The sequence below is a fragment of the Strigops habroptila genome, chromosome 8 (genome assembly GCF_004027225.2).
Source record: "Strigops habroptila isolate Jane chromosome 8, bStrHab1.2.pri, whole genome shotgun sequence".
Taxonomy (NCBI): Eukaryota; Metazoa; Chordata; class Aves; order Psittaciformes; family Psittacidae; genus Strigops; species Strigops habroptila.
In genome coordinates, this window is record NC_044284.2 from 13629412 (window position 1) to 13649698 (window position 20287).

Consider the following 20287-nt stretch of genomic DNA (forward strand, 5'->3'; position numbering starts at 1 on the left):
ACCCACATGCATGAGCAGTAACCTGTTACTGGTTTTGGCACTGGAGAATACATAAAGAAAAACATAGCAACATAATGTAAGGATGTGAAAGCATCTGCCTGCAAGCTGTAGGCAAATATTTTTTAAACCTGCTATACAAAAGAACACATACAAAAGCAATACAAACAGCTGCTAAAACATACTTTCAGACTTCTGAACACACCTCAGTTTATTGAGTTGCCTAACAGAAAAACACTGCCACACAAATGATTCCTTAGGTGGTTTTTTAAATAACGTATTGAATGCAAACGTTGGAGCTAAGCTGCAAGAATGTCTGGGAAGCCTAGATTTTCTCTAGGAAGCCTAGTTTTATGTCTGAATTTGTTTAGTATTATTTCATTCTACAGATTATTCAGCTAAATATAATGATATATAAATAAAATAGAATATGATCCTGGACAAGTTCTTATCTTCCAAAATGCACAAAAGCTTGGTGAGACAGCAAAGCAGGTAGAGATTAGAAAGAACAACAAAATCAATGTATCTGCAATTTGTAACTGGGAATTTATAACAACAGATCTTCCTCTGCCTCTCTACGAAGATGATTCTCAGCACAGGAGAAGCAAGAAGAATGACTTTCAGACAAGTGGACAAGATAATATTGCAAGACTGATTCTTTCCTTTAAGTCAGATAAGCAGAATAGCAGCATGGAGTCCCTGTAGCAAAAGACAAACTTCTTTGGTTTGCTGAAAGAAGATAATATAGCGTGAACTATTAGACAGAAAAAGTTATTCAGCAACATCTTTTTTAACAGATGAGAATAAGTGAGGTTATGTGAAACAAGGGCAGGAGAGTAAATAGGCAAAGCAATCCAAACAGACCCTTGTAAGCAGTTTTGTGGCTATATTAGTCAGCAAATATTTGTATTAAGATCCTGATTATTTTCCTCAGAAACAAGCATTTTTCCATTCATGACAATATGACGCTACTTTTCAATATGTGAAAAATACTAGCAGTCAGTACACAGTGAGGATCTGAAATATACAGCCAAATTATTTAACTTTTGCAGTGTTTATTTATTTCTAAATGAAACCACGAGAGCAGCTACATGGGTATTTTCTATACCAAGGACTGGAAACTCACAAGTTTATGACTCACTGTTCCCCAGCTGAGAACGGCTGTGCCACACACAACTGACCAAACTGACTGATCCTCTAAACGTGACTCACAGCTCTACGAAAACCTGTGTTGAGATCCACTACCAGCCATAGGCCAACCCTATCGGCAGGCGAGCATCTCCGTATGTATTTTTGGCAAACTCCCCCACAGCTTCCTTGCCCAAGCCTTCCCACCTGCGTCAAAAGTCTCCTTGGGGCAGCAAGGGGCAGCAGTCTAACTCGTGGAGACACAAGCTATCCAAACATGTGCTAAAGCCTGTTAAACTTACACACTGCCAACAACAAGCAATGCAAATTGAAGTTCGCAGAAGTCTGTTCTCTGTAATTCACAGAGAAAAAACACGCTGTAAACATGGCAGGGGGACTAAAAAACTGTCCACCTTCTATGTTATTTTTCACTATGTCCACCCTAGACACTTATGACAGCAAAACCAGAGTTAAAGAGTTGACTTCTCTGCATGGAATTTATTTTTGAAGTAAAAACCAAGCAAAATTATCAATCGGATGTCAGGGGTAATATCTATCAGTCTGTGTAAGCAATGAATTATAAATGTAACAATAGATAATTTTACTTAATTTTTTTTTTTTAATCACTAGATCTAAACAACAGGAAATAGTTTCATCTTCAACAGATTTTAAACTTTTAAAACCTTTGAGATAGGTTCAAAACACATTTCTGGGGAGAGATCAATTAGCATGATTGCTAGTGAAAAGTAGACCGAAAATAATAGATTTGAGGTCAGTCCTATAATGTCATCAGAGAGCTAGAGTAGAAAATCAGTCGTAGATCCTCTGGTTCAAATGAAATTCCCCTTTTAACATCAGTATGCCTTCCCACTGGAGGGTTTTTCTGATTTTTTTTTTTTCTGAACAACTGCAGAGAACTACTAAAAGGTAAGTTGTCCGGTCTCAGCTTCTGTCAAAGCAAGTCAAGTTACTGCCCAGTTTGTCTGCTAAATGTGTTAATTTCTTGAATGCAATAGAGGGCATAGAAGAACATGCATAAGAAATCCAAGGACCTCCTAACAACTGCATGGAAATCACTTCTCCACTTTATTGACCATTACTGTTTTGAAAACTTGAAGTTTGATGATTTTTTTAATCAAACCCATTTCAAAGCCAGCTGGGGAGCAGGGCAAAGGGGAGGAAAAGGAAACATCTGCCATTCACTTATCTGTTCCTTTTAATTCTTGGAAGAGTCCAAAGAAGGTTCTTATCACTCTAAGGCAGTAGACACAACTGAAATAATTTTTCAATGTTGACAGAAAAACCCATGAAGTATTTTGTCATCCTGTGCCCTTTCCAGTGAATCTGTAGCCACTCAGGATCTTTAGTTTACTTTGCTCTTGGGACATCAACAAACTTTCACTCAATAATATTTCAGGAAAAAAAAAAAAAAAAAAAAAAAGAAAAAAAAAAGAAAAGAAACACGCCAAACAAAAAACCCCAGGCACAGACTAGGTACAACATTATTTTCTGAAATGCAGAAGTACCTTCACAATGTCATAGCCCACATCTATCATGTTTGTTTACAGGAAAAGAGAATCCTACTGAAAATGGGACAACTCCACAGAAGCAAGTATCTGCAATTCAGTGAAACAGGCTAAAAGTGTAGGTGATACAGGAGGGACAGCATCCCCATGATAGAAGAAAAACAGTACAGTCACTCCTGTCCTCAACAGACGAGACTTACAAGACTAAACACATCAATAAGTGAATACAGAAACATGATAATGGCTGGAAAAGAATATGACTAAATTAAAGAGTACAATGAATTTTTAAAGGAGTTTCCCTAGTTAAAAATCACTCTCACAATTACAAGAAGTGAAGAAAGTTGATGGAAGCATAAAAGAGTGGGCCAGACTTTACAATGGAAAACTTTAATGATGGAAAGCACTGATACGACTAGAAAACTAAGCAAAAGCCACCTCTTTCCCAGCAGTTTATTTCAGTTCTGAATGGGCATGTGAGGAAAACAATTCTTCAGTTAGGAAGGATCCAATACTAAAATCAAAAATTACTGACCTGGATTAAGTTCTCATCAGTATCTCATCATGAAACAAATAGTTTAGAGCTGTTCTAGTACTTCAAATGATATAAAACCATAAAATCGGCTGGCATAGTAGTATGAATATCACAGTAATTATTTTTCAAAAACATGTTCTCCATTAAACCAAGAACTGCATGACAAAGTTTTAATTTAGTCATGAGAACTTTTAAATAAAAAACTCTCAAATGGTAATATCGAACCCCTTCACCCTCACAAGGGAAGAAATGATATGAACAAATCAAGACAAGAGGTGCATTTTTACAGGGCGGTTACTGTCCCATTATGCTTTGACCCTACTAAGCTTTCTTAATTACAGCACATCCTCAGGCTTTGGTGGAATAACCAGCTGGGCATTGCCTCTTTCTCTGCCTGCAACACCTATGAGTTATACCAAGCTTATAAAGACTGTGTCCGTTCACAGAAAGCAAGCAGGCAAAACTGCAGAAACCTGAAGAAACAAATTGTAATCTGAATAAAATGAAAAGAGTTTATAAGTAACCTCTGATACAGTTGTTCTTAAATTTCCATCTAACCTGATATATAGCTGCCATTAGCTATCAAGGTAATCCCTCAGGGACACCAAGTTGCAAATGCTTTCATCTCATAATACGGATACTTAGTTGTAGAGGTTGCTTTGCCTTGAGTATAAATAAACCTCTCACCTTTAGCCTGGTAAGCAGAAATAAAAATTATCATGTCTATCAGCCCCTGAAGAGCGAGTGGAGCTCACTGGGAAAAGAGAGAAAGAAACCATCGAGATTGATGCCCAACATGAGGGAGCTGCATGATGAGCATGCTGCCTAGCAAGACTGGCTATTTCTTCCTTGTAAGCAACATAGATAATCAATCTAAAAAGCAGTTAAAAATAACTACCAATCCCATCCCCACCTGATCCCTCAGGATGCAATCCCAGAATAATATTGTTCAAGCACTGCCATGGTGGCACAAACCTCCAGCTTGTTGGGAAGGGCAGGAATCAAGTGATGCTGCCTTTGAAAAGGACAAGCTTCTAGCATCAGTGACTGATTCACCCTGCAGACTCCCAGCACTAGTTTTCATCCTCACTGGCCCCTATTGGAGTGGTCTGCCCCATTGCCTGTAGCAAGCAGCAAAACAATTTTGGAGATGTGCTCACATATGTTGGAAACCTCTGACTGCCACAGAAAGGAGGCAGAAAATTTTTAAATAATGAGTAAAAAAAGGCAATCACCAGTTACAAAAAGTAGTCACTGAAAAGCAGCTTGAAACAGCCCAACATGCAATTGCTGTTCACGCACTGTGTGGTCCCTTGAAACCCCTGTGTTTTCTGGTCCTAAAAGCCTAACTTCCACTCAAGTTTTCCTGCCCAGTGCTCTCACCTATGTGGGGAGCATCTTCCGGAGGAGACATGCTCTCCTCCATAAAGGAAACAGATTTCAGAGGATCTGCAGAGGGGTGAGGCTGACAGGAACAGTGAAGACAACAGGGCAGGGAAAACAGCTGAAAGGAAAAAAGAGCATCAGGAAAGAAGCAAAAGAGGAAACAGATGCACTGGAGAGAGAATACCAGGGTGAGGCGGAAGGCAAATGGAGAAGGTGAAAATAGTATAGTCTAGATTGAGAGAGCACAAGCACAGAACAAACTGCAAAACTGAGATGAGTCAAAATGAGGGAGAAGTAGAGACAAGAAAGAAAGAAGTGGGGAGGAAGGGAGCCCAGACCTGTCAGAACAATACCTCTTACTAATCACAGAGCAGTCTGGGTTTCCAATAGATAAGATCAAGCCACCTGAGTCAAGATACGAAAATGTGAGAAACAGAAAATAGGAAAGACATTGTCACTCATAGAGCTGACAGGAAAATGAAATATCCTACAGAAATCCTGAGATTTTAAAATCTGCTGCTCATTCAAATCACGATGAAAAGCATTTTAAGTTCATTAAACTTTAACGTGACTTCACTGAAACACTGGATTTTGAGGCCAAACACTAATGATATTCAGCACAAAACAGGAAAAGCTAAATACTACCGCATTTCTTTTCCAAATAGCTTTAAGAACATCTCCCAAGAATAGCATTCCTGCAAAACCTTTTGAAGACTAGTTTTCCTGTATAACTGCTCCACCACAAATTTTACAAACATTAGATGGAATCACTATTGGAATTAAAAAGATACATCACTTTGGAGTCTTATTTCCAAAGATAAATCATTTCGCAAAATATATTTGTGGTCCTGCATGTTGAGCCACAAATTTTGAAATGCATTTTTGAGATTTGGAGAGCCATTCCCCAGGCCTGCCCTCACATAACATGGAAATGGCTATGAATTCTGAGCCACAAAGACCAAGTCCTTAATTAATATGACAACAACCATCAGGAGACCCACACAGAGAAGTCCCACCAAAATGCCAGTTCTGACTCCAAAGGAAACATCTCATCTTTTCTTCACTGCTAATCAGAGTCCACATGAATTCATAGGCACTGTTATATTATTGACGGAGTAAAGATCTACTCCTTAGGCCTGTTCCTAGCAAGGTGTGCTAAGAGACAACATTATGAAATGCGCTCCTCCCCTTATTTCAGAAGTTTTTTAGTTAGCAGCTGTTTTCTTGTGTTTCTCCCATTGGCCATGGCAAACCACTTATAATTTTCTTGAGAGAAAGAGAAAAAACTCAAAAAACTCACATACCTCCAGGAATACTTGTCATTGTAACTGGGAATCCCACACTCAACTCCAAGAGGTATTTTTATTATTATTATTTCATAATAGGTATTTTTAGCACTACAGAAATATTCCTGTTACATTTATTACTGCTAGAGCTTTGTGCTCTTAAAATAACGTGATGCGCTATGGGGCTTACAAGCTACAAAATCCTAAATTCTCAGAAAATAGAATGCAGATATTTTGAATTAAGCAGATTCCCCAGGGGTCCGTGAATCTCAGCAATGATAGCTGGGAAGACACACAGTTTGAAATATGCTCCAGTCTGCTACTCGGGAGCTTCTCATAAAGAGCAGCCCCCCCCGTTCCATGGCTCATCCATTGCTACACCTGCATCCTCTCGCATCACCATGTTTGCATTAGCATGCGAATCACATGGGTCTCAGTCAGCAAAGGCTTTCATCTTGGCTAATCAATTTAGCAGGGTCTTCCACGGAAAGGGAAATCTATAGGACTCCAATACAACTATAGAGGCATTCCAATAGGATTACTGGAGTAATTTCCAGAACGCTTCATAAAATCTGCAACAGCACAGAGACAGTAGCTACAAGCATTTTCTAAGGCACAGTCCTTTTAACCAGCAATATTGCTTAAAGGGATCACTGAGAAGAACAAATGTGGAGTTAAACCTTGGTTTTTACCAAGATTGCCATCTGTTCAACATACTTTACAGTGAAATCAGTGTCCTCAGCAGTATCCACAGAGAAGATGCATCACCATATTCAGTGCTGCCAGCTACAACTGCAAACCGAATGAACACGGACCCTGAATAACTTTGTCATGACTACTTGCAGTGATTCATATCTAGGCACAGTGGTAGGCAAATTCACACTGCCCTCTTTGTGGTAAAAACGATCAGACATAACAAGGATAAGCAGAATTCAAAACAAAATGGCTCAGGTGGACGCCATTTAGGACTCCCACAAAAACCTCAGGACATTCACACACCTGTTAAAAAAACATTTAAGGTTTTAATATATTCTGTGCTTTTTAAAATGCCCTGGGAATTCTAGAACTAACAAGCCTAAGACGACACACTCACATCCCAAATGAGCCCTCCAGGTAAGGCCCAAAAACTATTACTTCATGCCAAACAACCCAAAACCTAAGCGAGATCCACAAAGAAAGTAAGACAAAAAGAAGGTTGGGAAATCAAAACTCAGCAGGAATTTTCAACAATATTTAAAAATAAGCAATTGCAAATTCAGAGAAGTATGTGATACAACATGAAATCCTGTGTCAGTTTGCACACTCACATGGAGGGTAAACCACTAAGAGAAAGTGAAACTTAAATGCTTCCTCACACAACTTGGTGCAATTTAGTGCAATTGCTATGAAATGTGAAACTTGAGATGCAAAGTAACATGAAGACATTTTCAAAATATCTGCCTAAATACAAGCTAGGTTTTTAAAGCTTGGCAGAAATCCCTTTCCAACCAACCAGACATCAACTGACCATGAGCCCAAAGAGCCTGCAAGGGCACTTCAGGGAGTTTCAGTCTTTCTATTTTGAGAGTAAAAGAAGCTACAGGCAATAGCAATAGTTTGAACGTTTCTCTGGTGTTTCCTACTTCCTACCTATTCTCCAGGAAAAAAAGAAATTCAAAGCTTGATCTAAATCCTGAAGAGATAAGTAGGATTAATGAGTGTTTACCCTAAGCTAGGGTAGGTAGGACTATATGACACTATACCTCCATCCAGAGACACCTAAACTCTGAAGGGTACATTAGAGCAGTGAAGTGAGGTTTTCCATCTACCTTTAACCATGACTGCACTGAAATGAGACATATTCACTTATTGAGCCTGAGGAATTCAGAGGGAAAAAGAACGCAGACCTCATGTCCTTTCATCAGTTGCTATAAGGCATCACTGCTACATGAGGTAGCAGTTAGTAGGAATTTGAAGTCAGTAACCGGAGCACATAAGTATAATTTAAATCTTGGCTGCCAACGTGCAAGCAAAAACACAAGGAATTACACAGACTATGATGATGCTGTCATTATTATGCTATGAATTTAGAGTGCAGGCAGACAAAAAAAAGCATTAATTTTTTTAACCTACACAACAGTAAAGCAAGGCTGCTTTGACCATCAAAATTTTCAAGGGTCAAGCTCTAATCCTTCTGTTTTAGCTGATTATAAGGCTTCTCTCTATGTAGAAACAATGTGAATATAGGAACAAGCAATGGTACAAATTACCTTAAGTATAGATTATACAGTATATACCCTTGTATAACTCAGAAATGAATGGGTAAATTTGATGGTATAGAGGATTAAAGGACATATCTAAGGATTTTGGAAATATAAATAATCTTGTCCTCCTAAGCTTTAAAGCTAAAAATATGCTTTAAAAATATTTTGGTTTGGGGTTGGGGTTTTTTTTTTTTCAGGAAACACTTGATTATAGCAACAATGTCAAATATAAATTTTGTTTCTGCAAAGCAATCGCACCATATTCTCTATGTCACTTAACTTTCAAGTGATCTTTAGAGGAATAAAACCGGTGAAAAATAGGTAATGATAGATTAACTGAATCCCTACTGATAAATTATGAAATAAAATTCTGATTGAAAGTAAAGGCAATTTAGAGACCCAAGGTATTTTGGATTGTAATACAAGACGGATGAGCTAAATTTTCCCAGTTACATTATTTCATACTTGTAGGTCTGCAAGGGTGTTTTAAATGAGCGGCTTGTATACAAATTGCTACGATACCACTATATTACACAATTTGTGACTAAGGCTTCATGTTCTAAATACGTATAGAATCAAATATCTTATTAACACCCCTTCAGTTTCACGTTACCAAGACATTCACTGTTGTCATCTAATAAAGGATGAAAGAAAGGGTCATTGACAGATACCTTTCTAAAAGATATGTCACATTTGACAATGTTTTGAACTGGAGCCAGGAGCATCCACTGAGCTCTGACGGGGCATCTTTCTCCTAAATACAAAAATTCAAAACCTTACTAGAAAGATGTCAGTTCTGATTATATTTTACATATTGCAACTCTTAGCAAACAGCTGGTATTTCACAATGCCTGAAGTCCTAAACTTGGCTTGTCAAAGCAAGATAAGAGGAAAGAAAAGATAGCTCCACATGATACTGAGTAAACTGGAAAGTGCAGGAAAAAAAAAAAAACCCCATTTGACAAAGGACACATCAACTATGAAACAATTTTTGAAATACTGAAATAGCATGGTTTAAGATAGTAAAAAATATTGCTACGGAGTATTACAGAATAATATGGAAGTACTGCAACACTGTTTTGAAGCAACAGAAAGAATAAAAATCAAAGGGTTTTGATGGGTTTTTTTCATTTATTTTTTAAAGAACTACAGATGCAATTTTAGTTTGGAGGGAACAAGTTAAAAACCTGATACCTCTATATCAAGCAAAACTTAAAGTAAAATAAAACTGTCAGTGACCTAATAAAATAATACATCTTCCTCTGTACTCAGAGATACCCATGCAACACAGGGCACAAGCCAGAACTTCCCTGCCTGTGACAAGCAGTGACACATTCGGATCTGGAGGTGAGCTCCCCTTTCCCCCCAGCAAGCGTACAGAGGGGAGAACACTTGGTATCTTTGCAGCCACAGGCACTCATCTCATTCCCATCTGGGTCAGCTGCTGGTCAGGGAGCCAATATCACCTCAGCAGAAAACAGTCTTTTTCCCTGACTATCTGTGTTTTACCAGTATCGAACTGTGTTCCAAAAGCCCCCCCTGACCCCGCTAGCTACTGCTCCCAGTTAACTCTCTGAACACCCACACCAGTGAAGCCCAGGCTCAGCTATGCCAGAGTCAGGAGTTGTCAGGTCCCCACCATCATGGCCACAACGGATGCACGCTCCCTGTGGGCTCCTCCCCATCTCCCCTTGCCCACCAGCAGCTGCCTTGCTTCTCACCTTGCAGACTTTTCCTTCCTTACCCTCTTGTATTTCCTTCTTTACACCTATGATTTAGTCTTTACACCTACAATTTAATCAACTCTTTTGACCTACAAAGGAGAGGAGGAAAGGGATGTGGGCAAGAAATCCAAGATCCTCTATCTCACCAGTGCACAAATTGAAGCAATGTATTGTACTAACCCATCTGCACGTGCTGCAGCCTGGTAAACAACCTCCTGGACCTCACAGTCCTAAGACAGTGTGTTATAACAGAGACCAGCATGCCACCATTAAACGGTAACACCATTACCATTAAAGAATAACAGCATACCCCAGACTGGTTTTCTGTACTTACCTTGGGGTAAATCTTAAATAATTTTTTCCTGTCCTCTCTCAAAATCCTTAAGTGGCTTGCTTGCCGACGCTCCCTTCAGTCCAGCTTCCCAACGTTTCCTGAACATTCTCTCTAGCTCATATTTCTTTTGGTTGTTTTGTCCCATTTCTTATATATCATTCTTCTATGTTCCTCTCTCTCCACTCTAGCCCTTTTGATTTATTAGTTTTTTTCACAAGCAGTCCATCAACTTGTCACTATCACAGGTCTCCCACCTTTGTCAGACAAGGCTCAGAAAATAATTTGGCTTCTCCCACATGACACAGCAGCATGGCACACATAGACATTCATTTAAATTATCCACTGCTGGCACACACTATAGCCTATGTGAGAGACCACTACTAATATTTTCCATTAAATGCATTAGAAGGCTTCCAGCACACTAAAATCTTGTGCAGGAGGGGACATTTGAGACAATTCTTGGCAAGATGCATGTGTTGTATTTAAGAACTGTAGGATAAATATAGCACATAAAATAAGCTTTACAATACAACTGCAGTTTGACCTTCCCCCACCCCAAGCAAAAAGAACCAGTGTGAATCAATTAAAAAAAAAAAATAAAAAAATCTTTACATCAGTTTTCAAATACTATTTTCTCCATCTTAGGGTAAGAAAAATTACCTAGAAAAACTGGGTCACTGCTTTTTTGTCATCTGCTTTTCCTAGCACAAAACATAGAGGTCATATTAAGGTTTTGCTTTGAACGAACATTTGTTCAAAATATTCTGTCAAGTCCAACATGTATAAGATACACATACATACACACAGGTATACATAACATACATCTGGATAAATATATCTTTTATGTATAGTGCATCTTATGGATGTATCTTATGGCCAATACTGTTTTCACTTGGATGAATTTTGGAAATCAAGTTAAATGCGGTGAACAGTGGTCCTTTAGTGTACCAAAGGACCAGCAAGTAAGCAAAGATTGAAAAAAAATCTGAAAAGTTCAAAAAATATTTTTTAAATAATTACATTGATTATGCGCAGTCAGTTTTAAATAATTCAAAAAGATGGGGTTTTTTGGAGCACATCTCTTCTTTCTACACACACATAAAAATTGAACTAGTTCTCAAACTCTTGTTTCAAACCCAAGAAGTTTTGCAGTTTTGGAAAAAACTGTATTAATGTAAATGTGTCTTTGTACTTCCTTAACTCAATAACCTGGCACCTAACATAACAAGCAAACACAGAATAAGAGTTCTTTTGCACACCAGGTTCTTCAAATACCTCTCTGCCCAAAGAAAACAGGTTATCGGTGGTATCCCATGGCTCCTGGGAGGTGCCACCACTCCAAATCCCTTTTGTGTTCTCATTCAGCTCACCTAGTCCCAGACCTAAAGCACATCCACTCACATCTCACTTTTCTCTTTTAGATAACATGCAGAATCAAGAGACAATTCACGTTTCCTCCTTTGTAGAGCTACGTGGCACACAAAGATTGATACCCTGACATTTGGCATGCTCTCCTAGGCTAAAATTTGGAAGGGAGGAAAAAAAAAAAAAAAAAAAAAACGCCAAATCCAAGCAGCATGGCTGCAGGGAGGCAGGCATGGGGGAAAGCATGGAGGAAAGCATGGGGGAGCGTATCCACCTGCAGGAAGCTTGCAGACATGGGATGCACACTCACTGAGTTAGGGGCAGGAGACCATGGTTATTCATTTGTGAGGGTGGGGAAACTCTAAGCCAAGGGCAGGACCAAAGGAAAATCAGAGGTATGTCTCTCAGTACACCCACATCCTGAGGCTACCTGATGCCACTGTAAACAAGAAAAATAAAGTCCTGACAAAAGCTCAGTTGCCACACCAAAACATAACATGGATGACAAAGATAATGAACTTCCTTTGGACTACATGGTCACCACCAAAAAAAGTAACTCCCTAAAATTAAAAAACATTTGGACTTTTAATACCAAGTGAGGGATATTTATTTTTAGTAGAATAATAGGAAATAGTTATTTTTAATATTTAATCTATGTCAACATCCCTTTCAGTAAACTCCCATGCCAGTATTGCATTAAATGCAGCTTTCCTGTTTAGCAATCTCATAAGTTAACTAAATGCCTTGCAGAAACCATTTCAAAACTAGTTTGCAAAGTATTAAAGATAAAGGGTAAGCATTAAACAGACGACATCATCTGCAAATCCATCATAATCCATTGGTTTTTTTATATTTCTGGTGATAAATTATTTAAATTCTTGTAGGATTATGATTCAACAGTAGGATTAGTAGTCTCTGTTATGGATCACTTCTATTTTTGTTCTTTTCACCAGCCTACATTAGCCAAGAGGCAGCATCTAAGAAAAGTGAATTGCTGCAGTGAAGAGCTCCTATGGAAGACGTAGATGCTGAGCTGCAATGCTCCATCCTCCATCTCTGTCACCAGGCATTGATGCCACACTTCAGGGGAAACCCTGCAACACATTAGCATGCCAGTCACATCTCTGTGATTCATTTAGCACATTCCCTCTTCCAGCAACACTCCCAGTAGCTGCAAAGTTTAGTGTTTCTTCACATAGTGGCTGCTGTAAGACAACTTTCACAACACCAGCCCTCAAGTCTGTCTCAATCAGGCAGACTCCCCTAGAGTTAAGGACCAAAAGACATTGTTTGATCCATCATCCGAACTTTCTTTTCTGATGGCACACGCGCTGCTTCAAAATAGGAACTAATATTGCTAACTCATGGAAGTTCAAACAGCAAAGATGTTTGGGGCCTTGACACAAAACGTCTTAATAGAGCCGACACTCTGCTGTTCTGTTCAGTCACTGAGAAAAAAAGCCTGAACATAAATGCCACTGAAGCCGAAAAGTTTCCAATCTCATGCAAAGCCCATGTGTCATTTTTCACAGGGGACCTAGCACACCAACTTCTCAGACAGGAGCTAGGCAGCATTCAGCTGCCAACCTGGAGGTGGAAGACTCATTGGAAAAGCAAAAACACTGCTTATCCTTTATATATGTGAGGTTTATACGTTCACATCTGAGGCTTACTTTCTGGAAAGTGTAACTGACTAAATCAGCTTCTGTTCTTCAAAGCACAACTTCCACTAACCAAATAGAAATATTTTCATAAAAATACAGAAACACAGACAAAACCAGCCAGCATTCAAATAACTTCTAAACTCAAGGTTTCGCAATCTAAAACCAGTGAGACATTTGTTTTACACAGCCGTTGCTATCTCCAAAAAGGTAGAGAGGCCAAATCCACAGGTTTAAAATGCATGAAACAGCCCACCCACAACAACAGCTGTGACACAAGGTGCATGGCTGGTGGTGGGACAAAGGCATGCAGTTCCCCTGGCTAGCCAGCCCATAAAAGAGAACACATCCGCTGCCATTTGGTCACACACGTGTTTGTGTTGCAATGCTGAGCATCACCAGTCTCAATTTCTATTCCTGCCCTGAGAGCCAGCAGCAGTTGGGTGCTTAAAAGCAAAGCAACAGCGCTTCTATTTGACTGAATGAGGCTCCACCAAAAAGGAGCATCTGAAGCAGCATCATCAGTCATGGTCCCTCTACACTTCCGATGCAGCTTATAAGGGGCTACACCAAGGTCTACTGAGCAAAGCTGATGAGCATCACCGACATCTGATCTGCCACATTCATTCTGAAGAAAGTATGTAATGAAATGGAAGAGACTTGACTCTTTTCTGTCAGAGGCCTGACATCTACTACCAGGTCTGCCTGAGGCATCATCTCTCACATTCCTCTTCTTTGGCACTGCTGCATTTATAACTAGCCCCCAAGACATAAAAACTTGGTTCTCAGAAAGACATCTGGCAAATGTCAACAGCAGTAAGAGACAAAGCTAAAATCATACAGCCCGCCTTCCACAAGGCCCATTCCTGAAGCCCTCATCCATCCTTCTCATTCTCTGTTTTTATTGCTCAAAAAATGTGCGTGATAAGAATCCCCCAAGCCATTCTAAGATTTTGCAGCAGAAAAGAACAACAGATTAGGGAGACTGGGAGGCTTTTCAGTAAACCCTACAGAACCTCACTAAGATAGCCAAATCTTGATCTCACAGAAAGCAAAGGTAACATTCCTGGTAATGTTGCATAGAGTTATCCATTATAGGTTTTGATCCAGCAGAAGTTCCCCCTATTTCCAGGGTGAAATCACTGTAGGGCAGAAATGTACTATTGGAGAGAGCGGTCTGCAGCACCATGGGGTGCAGGTTCCTCAATCACAATGGAGACACACAGACAAGGAGGCAACTATCATAGCTGTGGAACAATTCCAGTAGCTATATTACACATATATAAAGCTCAAGTTCAAAATATTCATTATAAATAATCCAAAACGTACAATTCTAATCCATAGTTCAAACACACTTGAAGTAATAAATATTCACCTTGATTCCCAAACCTGCTCTAAGAAAGAAAAGAGCAGTGTATTTTGCTCCTTATTTTTAGGAAACAGAAGGAGACCACTACAGTTTCAATTCATCAAAAAAAAAAAAAGTGAGTGATATTGGTACAAGCAAACAACCTCATTCATCTCTAACCGAAGTTGGTTCAATGAGTTAACTATCCAGAAAATACTGTGTAATACCATGAGGATACCTTTCCAGCTAATAAAAAAAAAAAAAAAAAAAAAAATCTGATTCCATACTTTTTGTCCCTTCTAAGCAGGACCAGAAACCATTTCCAACAGTTTATATGTAAAATATTTATCGTTCTGCAAGCTAAACTGAAAAAGGGTTAGTTTGAAAGCAATCAATCTAACTGTAATGAAAATACCAACCAGGGCTCCAGTAGAGTTTAGCAAGTCCTGAAACTCTCACAGTTTGTACAGCACAGCAAGAGAACTTATCTGGATTTATTCCATTTGGAGGAGTCCAACCTCTGTGTCTCTTCATCGCTCAGATAAAGTATTGCCTCTGCATAGGCAGTTCAAGCAGGCACTTGAGCTCTCAAGTACACGAGGATAGCCTTTCTACCATTCAGACCCACCACATGCAGCGTCTGGGAGTTTGTATTCTGACCAGCTCAAACACACCCAATAGGTTTCTCCCTTTTTGCACTGTGGGCTTAGAAAAAAACGTCCCTTTGGTAGTAAAACATAGCTGCTAAAAAAAAGGAATTAAAACCAAAGAAAATAACTGGCTTCGTGAGTAAATGTGGACAAAGAATGTTCCTCCCGAAAGCTTAATTCACTACCATTGCTTTTTGCCAGTGTCCTAAACAGGAATGGCAGTTTTTATTCCTCCAGGTCTAAAACAGAATCATAACACTAATGTGTTACAATGTATCCGTTTCTCAATGGTTCCAAACACATCAAAGGCTCAGAAGTTTAGCTTCCTTTCAGACAACATCTGCTTGGGTGCTACTGTCTCTGCGGAGGCATAGGTGCATGTGAAGCAGTGACAGGAAGTCATGTATTGAGAGAGCCTCTTCTCATTGAATTATTAATATAATCTTATCTCGATATCTGTAACCAGCTTTATAAGGCACAGTAGTAAAACATCAGTCCAAACTAAAAAAAAAAAAAAAAAAAATGCATTTAAAAGGGGATGAGTTTGGAAAACATTTCAGTATTATTTAACCAAAATACCAATTTACAAAGCTAAATATAAAGAAAAAAAAAGGACGCTACAACACAGGCAAACAGCTGTCAACAACACGATTTCTCATCACTAATCACTCATTAACGTTCAACTTCACAGGTCGCAAGAAGATGTGGAGGCCGCTGGCGAGCGCTACCGCCGCTTCTCTCGCCCAGGTCCCCGCAGCCCGGCCAGGGCAGGCCCCGCGCCCCCGGCCAAGCCACCCGCCCTCCGGCGGCAGCACCACCGCCGCGCTCCCTCTTCCTCGCCCCCGTGTCCTCTCTTCCCAAGCTCCCGGTGCCTTCGCCCCACCAGGTAGATCCAGAACAACTATAAGCAAGAGATCAATTTCTACTATCAACTGTTCATATTGAATATTACGTACATATGCGCGTTACATGGCTGACTCCAGGACTACCGCAGGGAACTTGCCAGCGCAGCCACCCCAATGGGACGGGCCCGCGTGGCTCCTGGCGAGGGGCGCGGGAGGGCTCCCCCCAAGAAAACCGCCGCCCGCTGCAGGCAACGAGCTTCACGGGGGGCTTGGAGAGAGCCACCGGCCCGGAGCGTCGGTGGCGCACTCTCCCACCGCCCGGGACGCGCCGAGCCGGCGGGGCAGCCGCACCGCACCGCGCAGGGAGAGGAGGGGAGAGGAAAGGAAGGAAAAGGGGCCCGGCGGGAGCCACCCCAGGTCAGACCCGCCGCAGGGGCAGGAGCTGCGCCGGACGCGGAGGCTCCGGGCTGCAACCGGGCAGCAGCCGCAGACGCGTCCGACCTCCCGTGCCCCGCCATACCCGCTCCACGCCGCCCGAAGCCGCAAGACAAAGCACGCGGAGACCCGCGATCTCACCTGGGACATCTGCGGGCGCAGGTTGATCTCCTTGAGATTGATGGAGTGGCTGCGCAGGTTATTGAGGAGCTGGCAGAGCAGGACGCCGTCGCGCAGCGCCTGCGCCAGGTCGAAGACCTGGGCCGTGTCCCAGGTGACCCGGTGGTTGGGCGGCAGCACCTTGCAGCTGATCAGCCACTGCCCGCACTGCTTCCACGGCTCCATCCCTGCCACCGCGCCGCGATGCTGCGGCCGCGGCGGCCCCTGCTGCTCCCTCCCGCCGCCGCCGCGGCCGGCCTGGCCCGCCCCGCCCCCGTGTCCGCCCTGCTCCGCCCCGGCAGGCGGGTCCGGCACATCCCGCCCGGCCCCCGCGCCCAGCGCTTGCGGGGGGAACCTGTCCCGCGGCTTTTAGGGCACCCGCAGGCAGTCTCGCTTAAGAGGCAAGCGCGGATGCAGCCCCCCCAGGCAGCTCTAGAGGAGAGACCGTTCAGGTGCTCTTTTGCTTGCTCTCTGAGATGGCAAAAACGGAGCACCTGCGGCAGAAAAGGTGCACCTGTAACAAGTGAGTCTACAAAAGGGTATAATGTTACATTAATAAACATTTTCAGTCTTTTATCTATTCATTAAGAAAACAGACGAGTGCTCAGGAAAGGTCAAAGCAGCAAGCTATTGGGCTTTATCAAATATGCTCTCAGCTATTACTAGAAATTATAGAGAACATATCATGCCATAGCATTGTTTTCCCCTCAGCTCACCCCTAAAGAATTTTGCACTGACTTGATTTTATTTTCACTTTAAATGGTGTTTAAAAAAAAATGTAATAGCTTTCAATGTGCATTCAGGCAACTTCAAACAAAAAGAAACATACAAGTGATTTTATGTTACTGAAGGTAGCATTCTCAAAAAATAGATTATACAAAAGTTCACAATATCCTTTGTATCTCAAAAGCTGTTATTTCCCTTAGATTTCTGAAGCAGTGCGCAGGAGAAACTTTCTCAAAAAAAAAAAAAAGTTTCTCTCCTCTATTAAAACTTTTTTCTTTTTTAAACCAGAGAACACTTCTAAAGTACTGTTAATGTATAATTTACAAGGGAAAAAACCCACAGCTCAGGGTGAGAAAGCTTTCTAACAGCAAAAACACTAACATGATTATTCCAGAGTCCACAACTATCCCTGGTTTTCACATCTCCTCTGTTAAAAGCCAGCTTTCTGAGCTCAGAATAATCCCACAAATGCTTTTAGTAATTTCTGAAAGAATTGCTGTAGAAATTCTGGGAATTTATTTCAGAAGCTGAGGCCTAGCAAGTGTTTTGCAGGTTTCAGTAAGCTTAAAATGCCGCTTCACTCTTTAATGTTTTTAAACAGGTGACACATCTGCTATTCCAGGCATCTTCCTGAGCAGACAGTGGTATTAACTTTGCATCGTGAGTGCAGAACATGCCACAGGCCAGGTCACCACTTCACACCGCATTCACCCAAAAAGAAAAACATGGCTCTCAGAAAAATAAGTAGGCTCCAGCTCCATCATCTGTAACACCTGTGCCACCACCAGGCAGACGATGGGATGGGAGAGGCGTGACTTATCACCTAAGTAAAAGGGTTGCTCAAGATCATCTGGGAATAGCACTTGGTTCCACTTGTAAAGATGCACTAAGCTGCAAACACCTGGTTTGCTTTGTAGACCTCTGCTTGTGCTAGCTGCTCTCACGAAATAAACAGGCTTCCAGCTTTGACCCAGCACAGGTGGAGATCACAAAGCTGCTCCCATCCTGTCAAAGCAGAAACACATTTTAGCAGAATACAAACTCCAATTAGCAGTAAGTGGCTTTGTGTGGCTAAAAAGAGGGATGGCAGCACAACTGAGCTTAAAGTCTCCAGAATAACTCACTTGGGAGAATACCACTTCAGGCTGAATTACCTCAGCAATGTTTCCTTCCCTGCACTCAGCAGGTCCCTCCTGCCCCAGGCAGCTCCCATTTCTCATGAGAGATGTGAATTCTCTATTCAACCACCTCAGCCCAAACACTCAGTCACTGGTATAGGTATGTCTGCCTACTCAAGGCAACACTTGGACTGTTTTATGCCTGAGCAGCTGGATGAGAGGTAAGATTGCAACACAAACATATTGTCAAAGTATTGGACGGCCAGGCAGAATTAGAGAGAATTTCATTCTTAATCTAAATCAAAAGGGATGTTAACAGCCTGCATTGTAATCATTTGGATATCATCATCCATCAAAATTAACATCAAAGCAGTTTGTTGAGGAGTACAATAAAACACAGTCTTGTAGAAACATATTTTTATCTGTGACAAGTTAAACATGAAGTACTAAGTGACTAAGAATTCAGTTGCACCCACAAGCCATCCACTCTCAGACTGACAGCAACCGTAACACTGAAGCAAATTCAGAAGGCAGAAAAAAAAAAAAAAAAGATAAAAGAAATGGAAAACCATCTGCACCACATTATCCACATCCCCACTTCATCTGCCTCCAGCCAGGATCAGCGAGTGGTACAGCACCCTGAAAGCAGCAAACACTGTCAGGATGCCTTTGCGGAGATACAGAAAAACAAGCACTGTTCCAATTCATAAATAACAATACAAAAGAACTTCGGGCTAGGTGCTCAAATGGATCTAATCTTTTTTCATGGTTTAATAGGAGCAATCCAACACTCCTTAACCCAAACTTTACATCCAAAGAACGTGTATGCTTTATGGTGGTGGTTAGAATTCTAAGTATCTGGAACACCTACACTGCAGTTTTAAATTTTTTATAAAACTTATAGGCTGTTATACTGCAACATAAGAAGTAAATTTCCTTTAAAATACATAGGTTTGTTCCTCTGCTGTATCTCATGTAATCAACTAAGTGACATTCCTCCAAAAGGAAGAGAATCCATACAAATTCCAGAAAATTAGCTCTCTACAAAGAGTTACATGGTTGAGAGAAGAGGCAAATGGATTCATAGCTGAAATTCATGGTCAGGACAACCTTGATAGAGCAGAAGGCTGACTACTGCTGTGGTTCAAGAATATCTGCACACCCCCTTTCCTCCTCTCTTGCAGTACTCTTCACAACCTTCAGCTTCCTACCTTGTCCACAGTCATTTATTGGAAGGGAATTATTAAGGGAACATTTCCCTTAATTCTAATTTTGTTTGAGCTACTTTTATAGGGTCTTCATTTTGCTGTTAATAAACACAAAACGCAGAAAACCCTATAGCTCAAATATCAAGTACCTGAAGTGAAACAGCTGCTGAGGACACACTGGAAGTTTGACCTATTTCCATTCTCCTCATACTCCAAAAATTACTTACAGATCTTTCTGGTTGGAGGATCCTCTGGACTCAAAGGGGGGCTGGATTAAAAGTCAGTTCAGTCTGTCTTCCCCAGTTTCAATAGCACAGACTAACATTCATGAACCTGGCAGACAGATCTCAGTTTAAATTGCTCAAAAGGTTCAAATTATGTCACATACTCCTTTTTTTTAATGCATAATTGAGCCATTCATTGAAACAGTTTTATCTTCAGAGTTTTTAATAAACTGGTAACATTTCAGAAATACCTTCCCACTTTCAAAATACTGCAAAGCAGCAACATAAATACAAAAAAAGAACTCTCTATTAAAAGAACAGCAAGCCTGAAGAGGAACTGTTCACCAAAAGGCACCCAAAAATAGCTTTTGCATGGTTTTTCTCTCCTTCCA

The 20287-nt window shown here is 41.0% G+C and overlaps 1 protein-coding gene across 5 annotated transcripts in view; it reads right to left on the minus strand.

Moving 5' to 3' along the window:
- Positions 1-16895, minus strand: part of VAV3 (vav guanine nucleotide exchange factor 3) — a 171110-nt gene extending 154215 nt beyond the window's left edge. For all 5 annotated transcript variants that reach the window (XR_003992906.1, XM_030496165.1, XM_030496166.1 and 2 more), the window contains exon 1: positions 16602-16895. Coding sequence is in view for 4 of the 5 variants with exons in the window: in XM_030496165.1 (XP_030352025.1) it covers positions 16602-16805 (204 nt within the window). In the remaining variant the exon portion in view is untranslated. The remainder of the gene's footprint in view (positions 1-16601) is intronic.
- Between the last annotated feature and the right edge of the window lie 3392 nt (positions 16896-20287).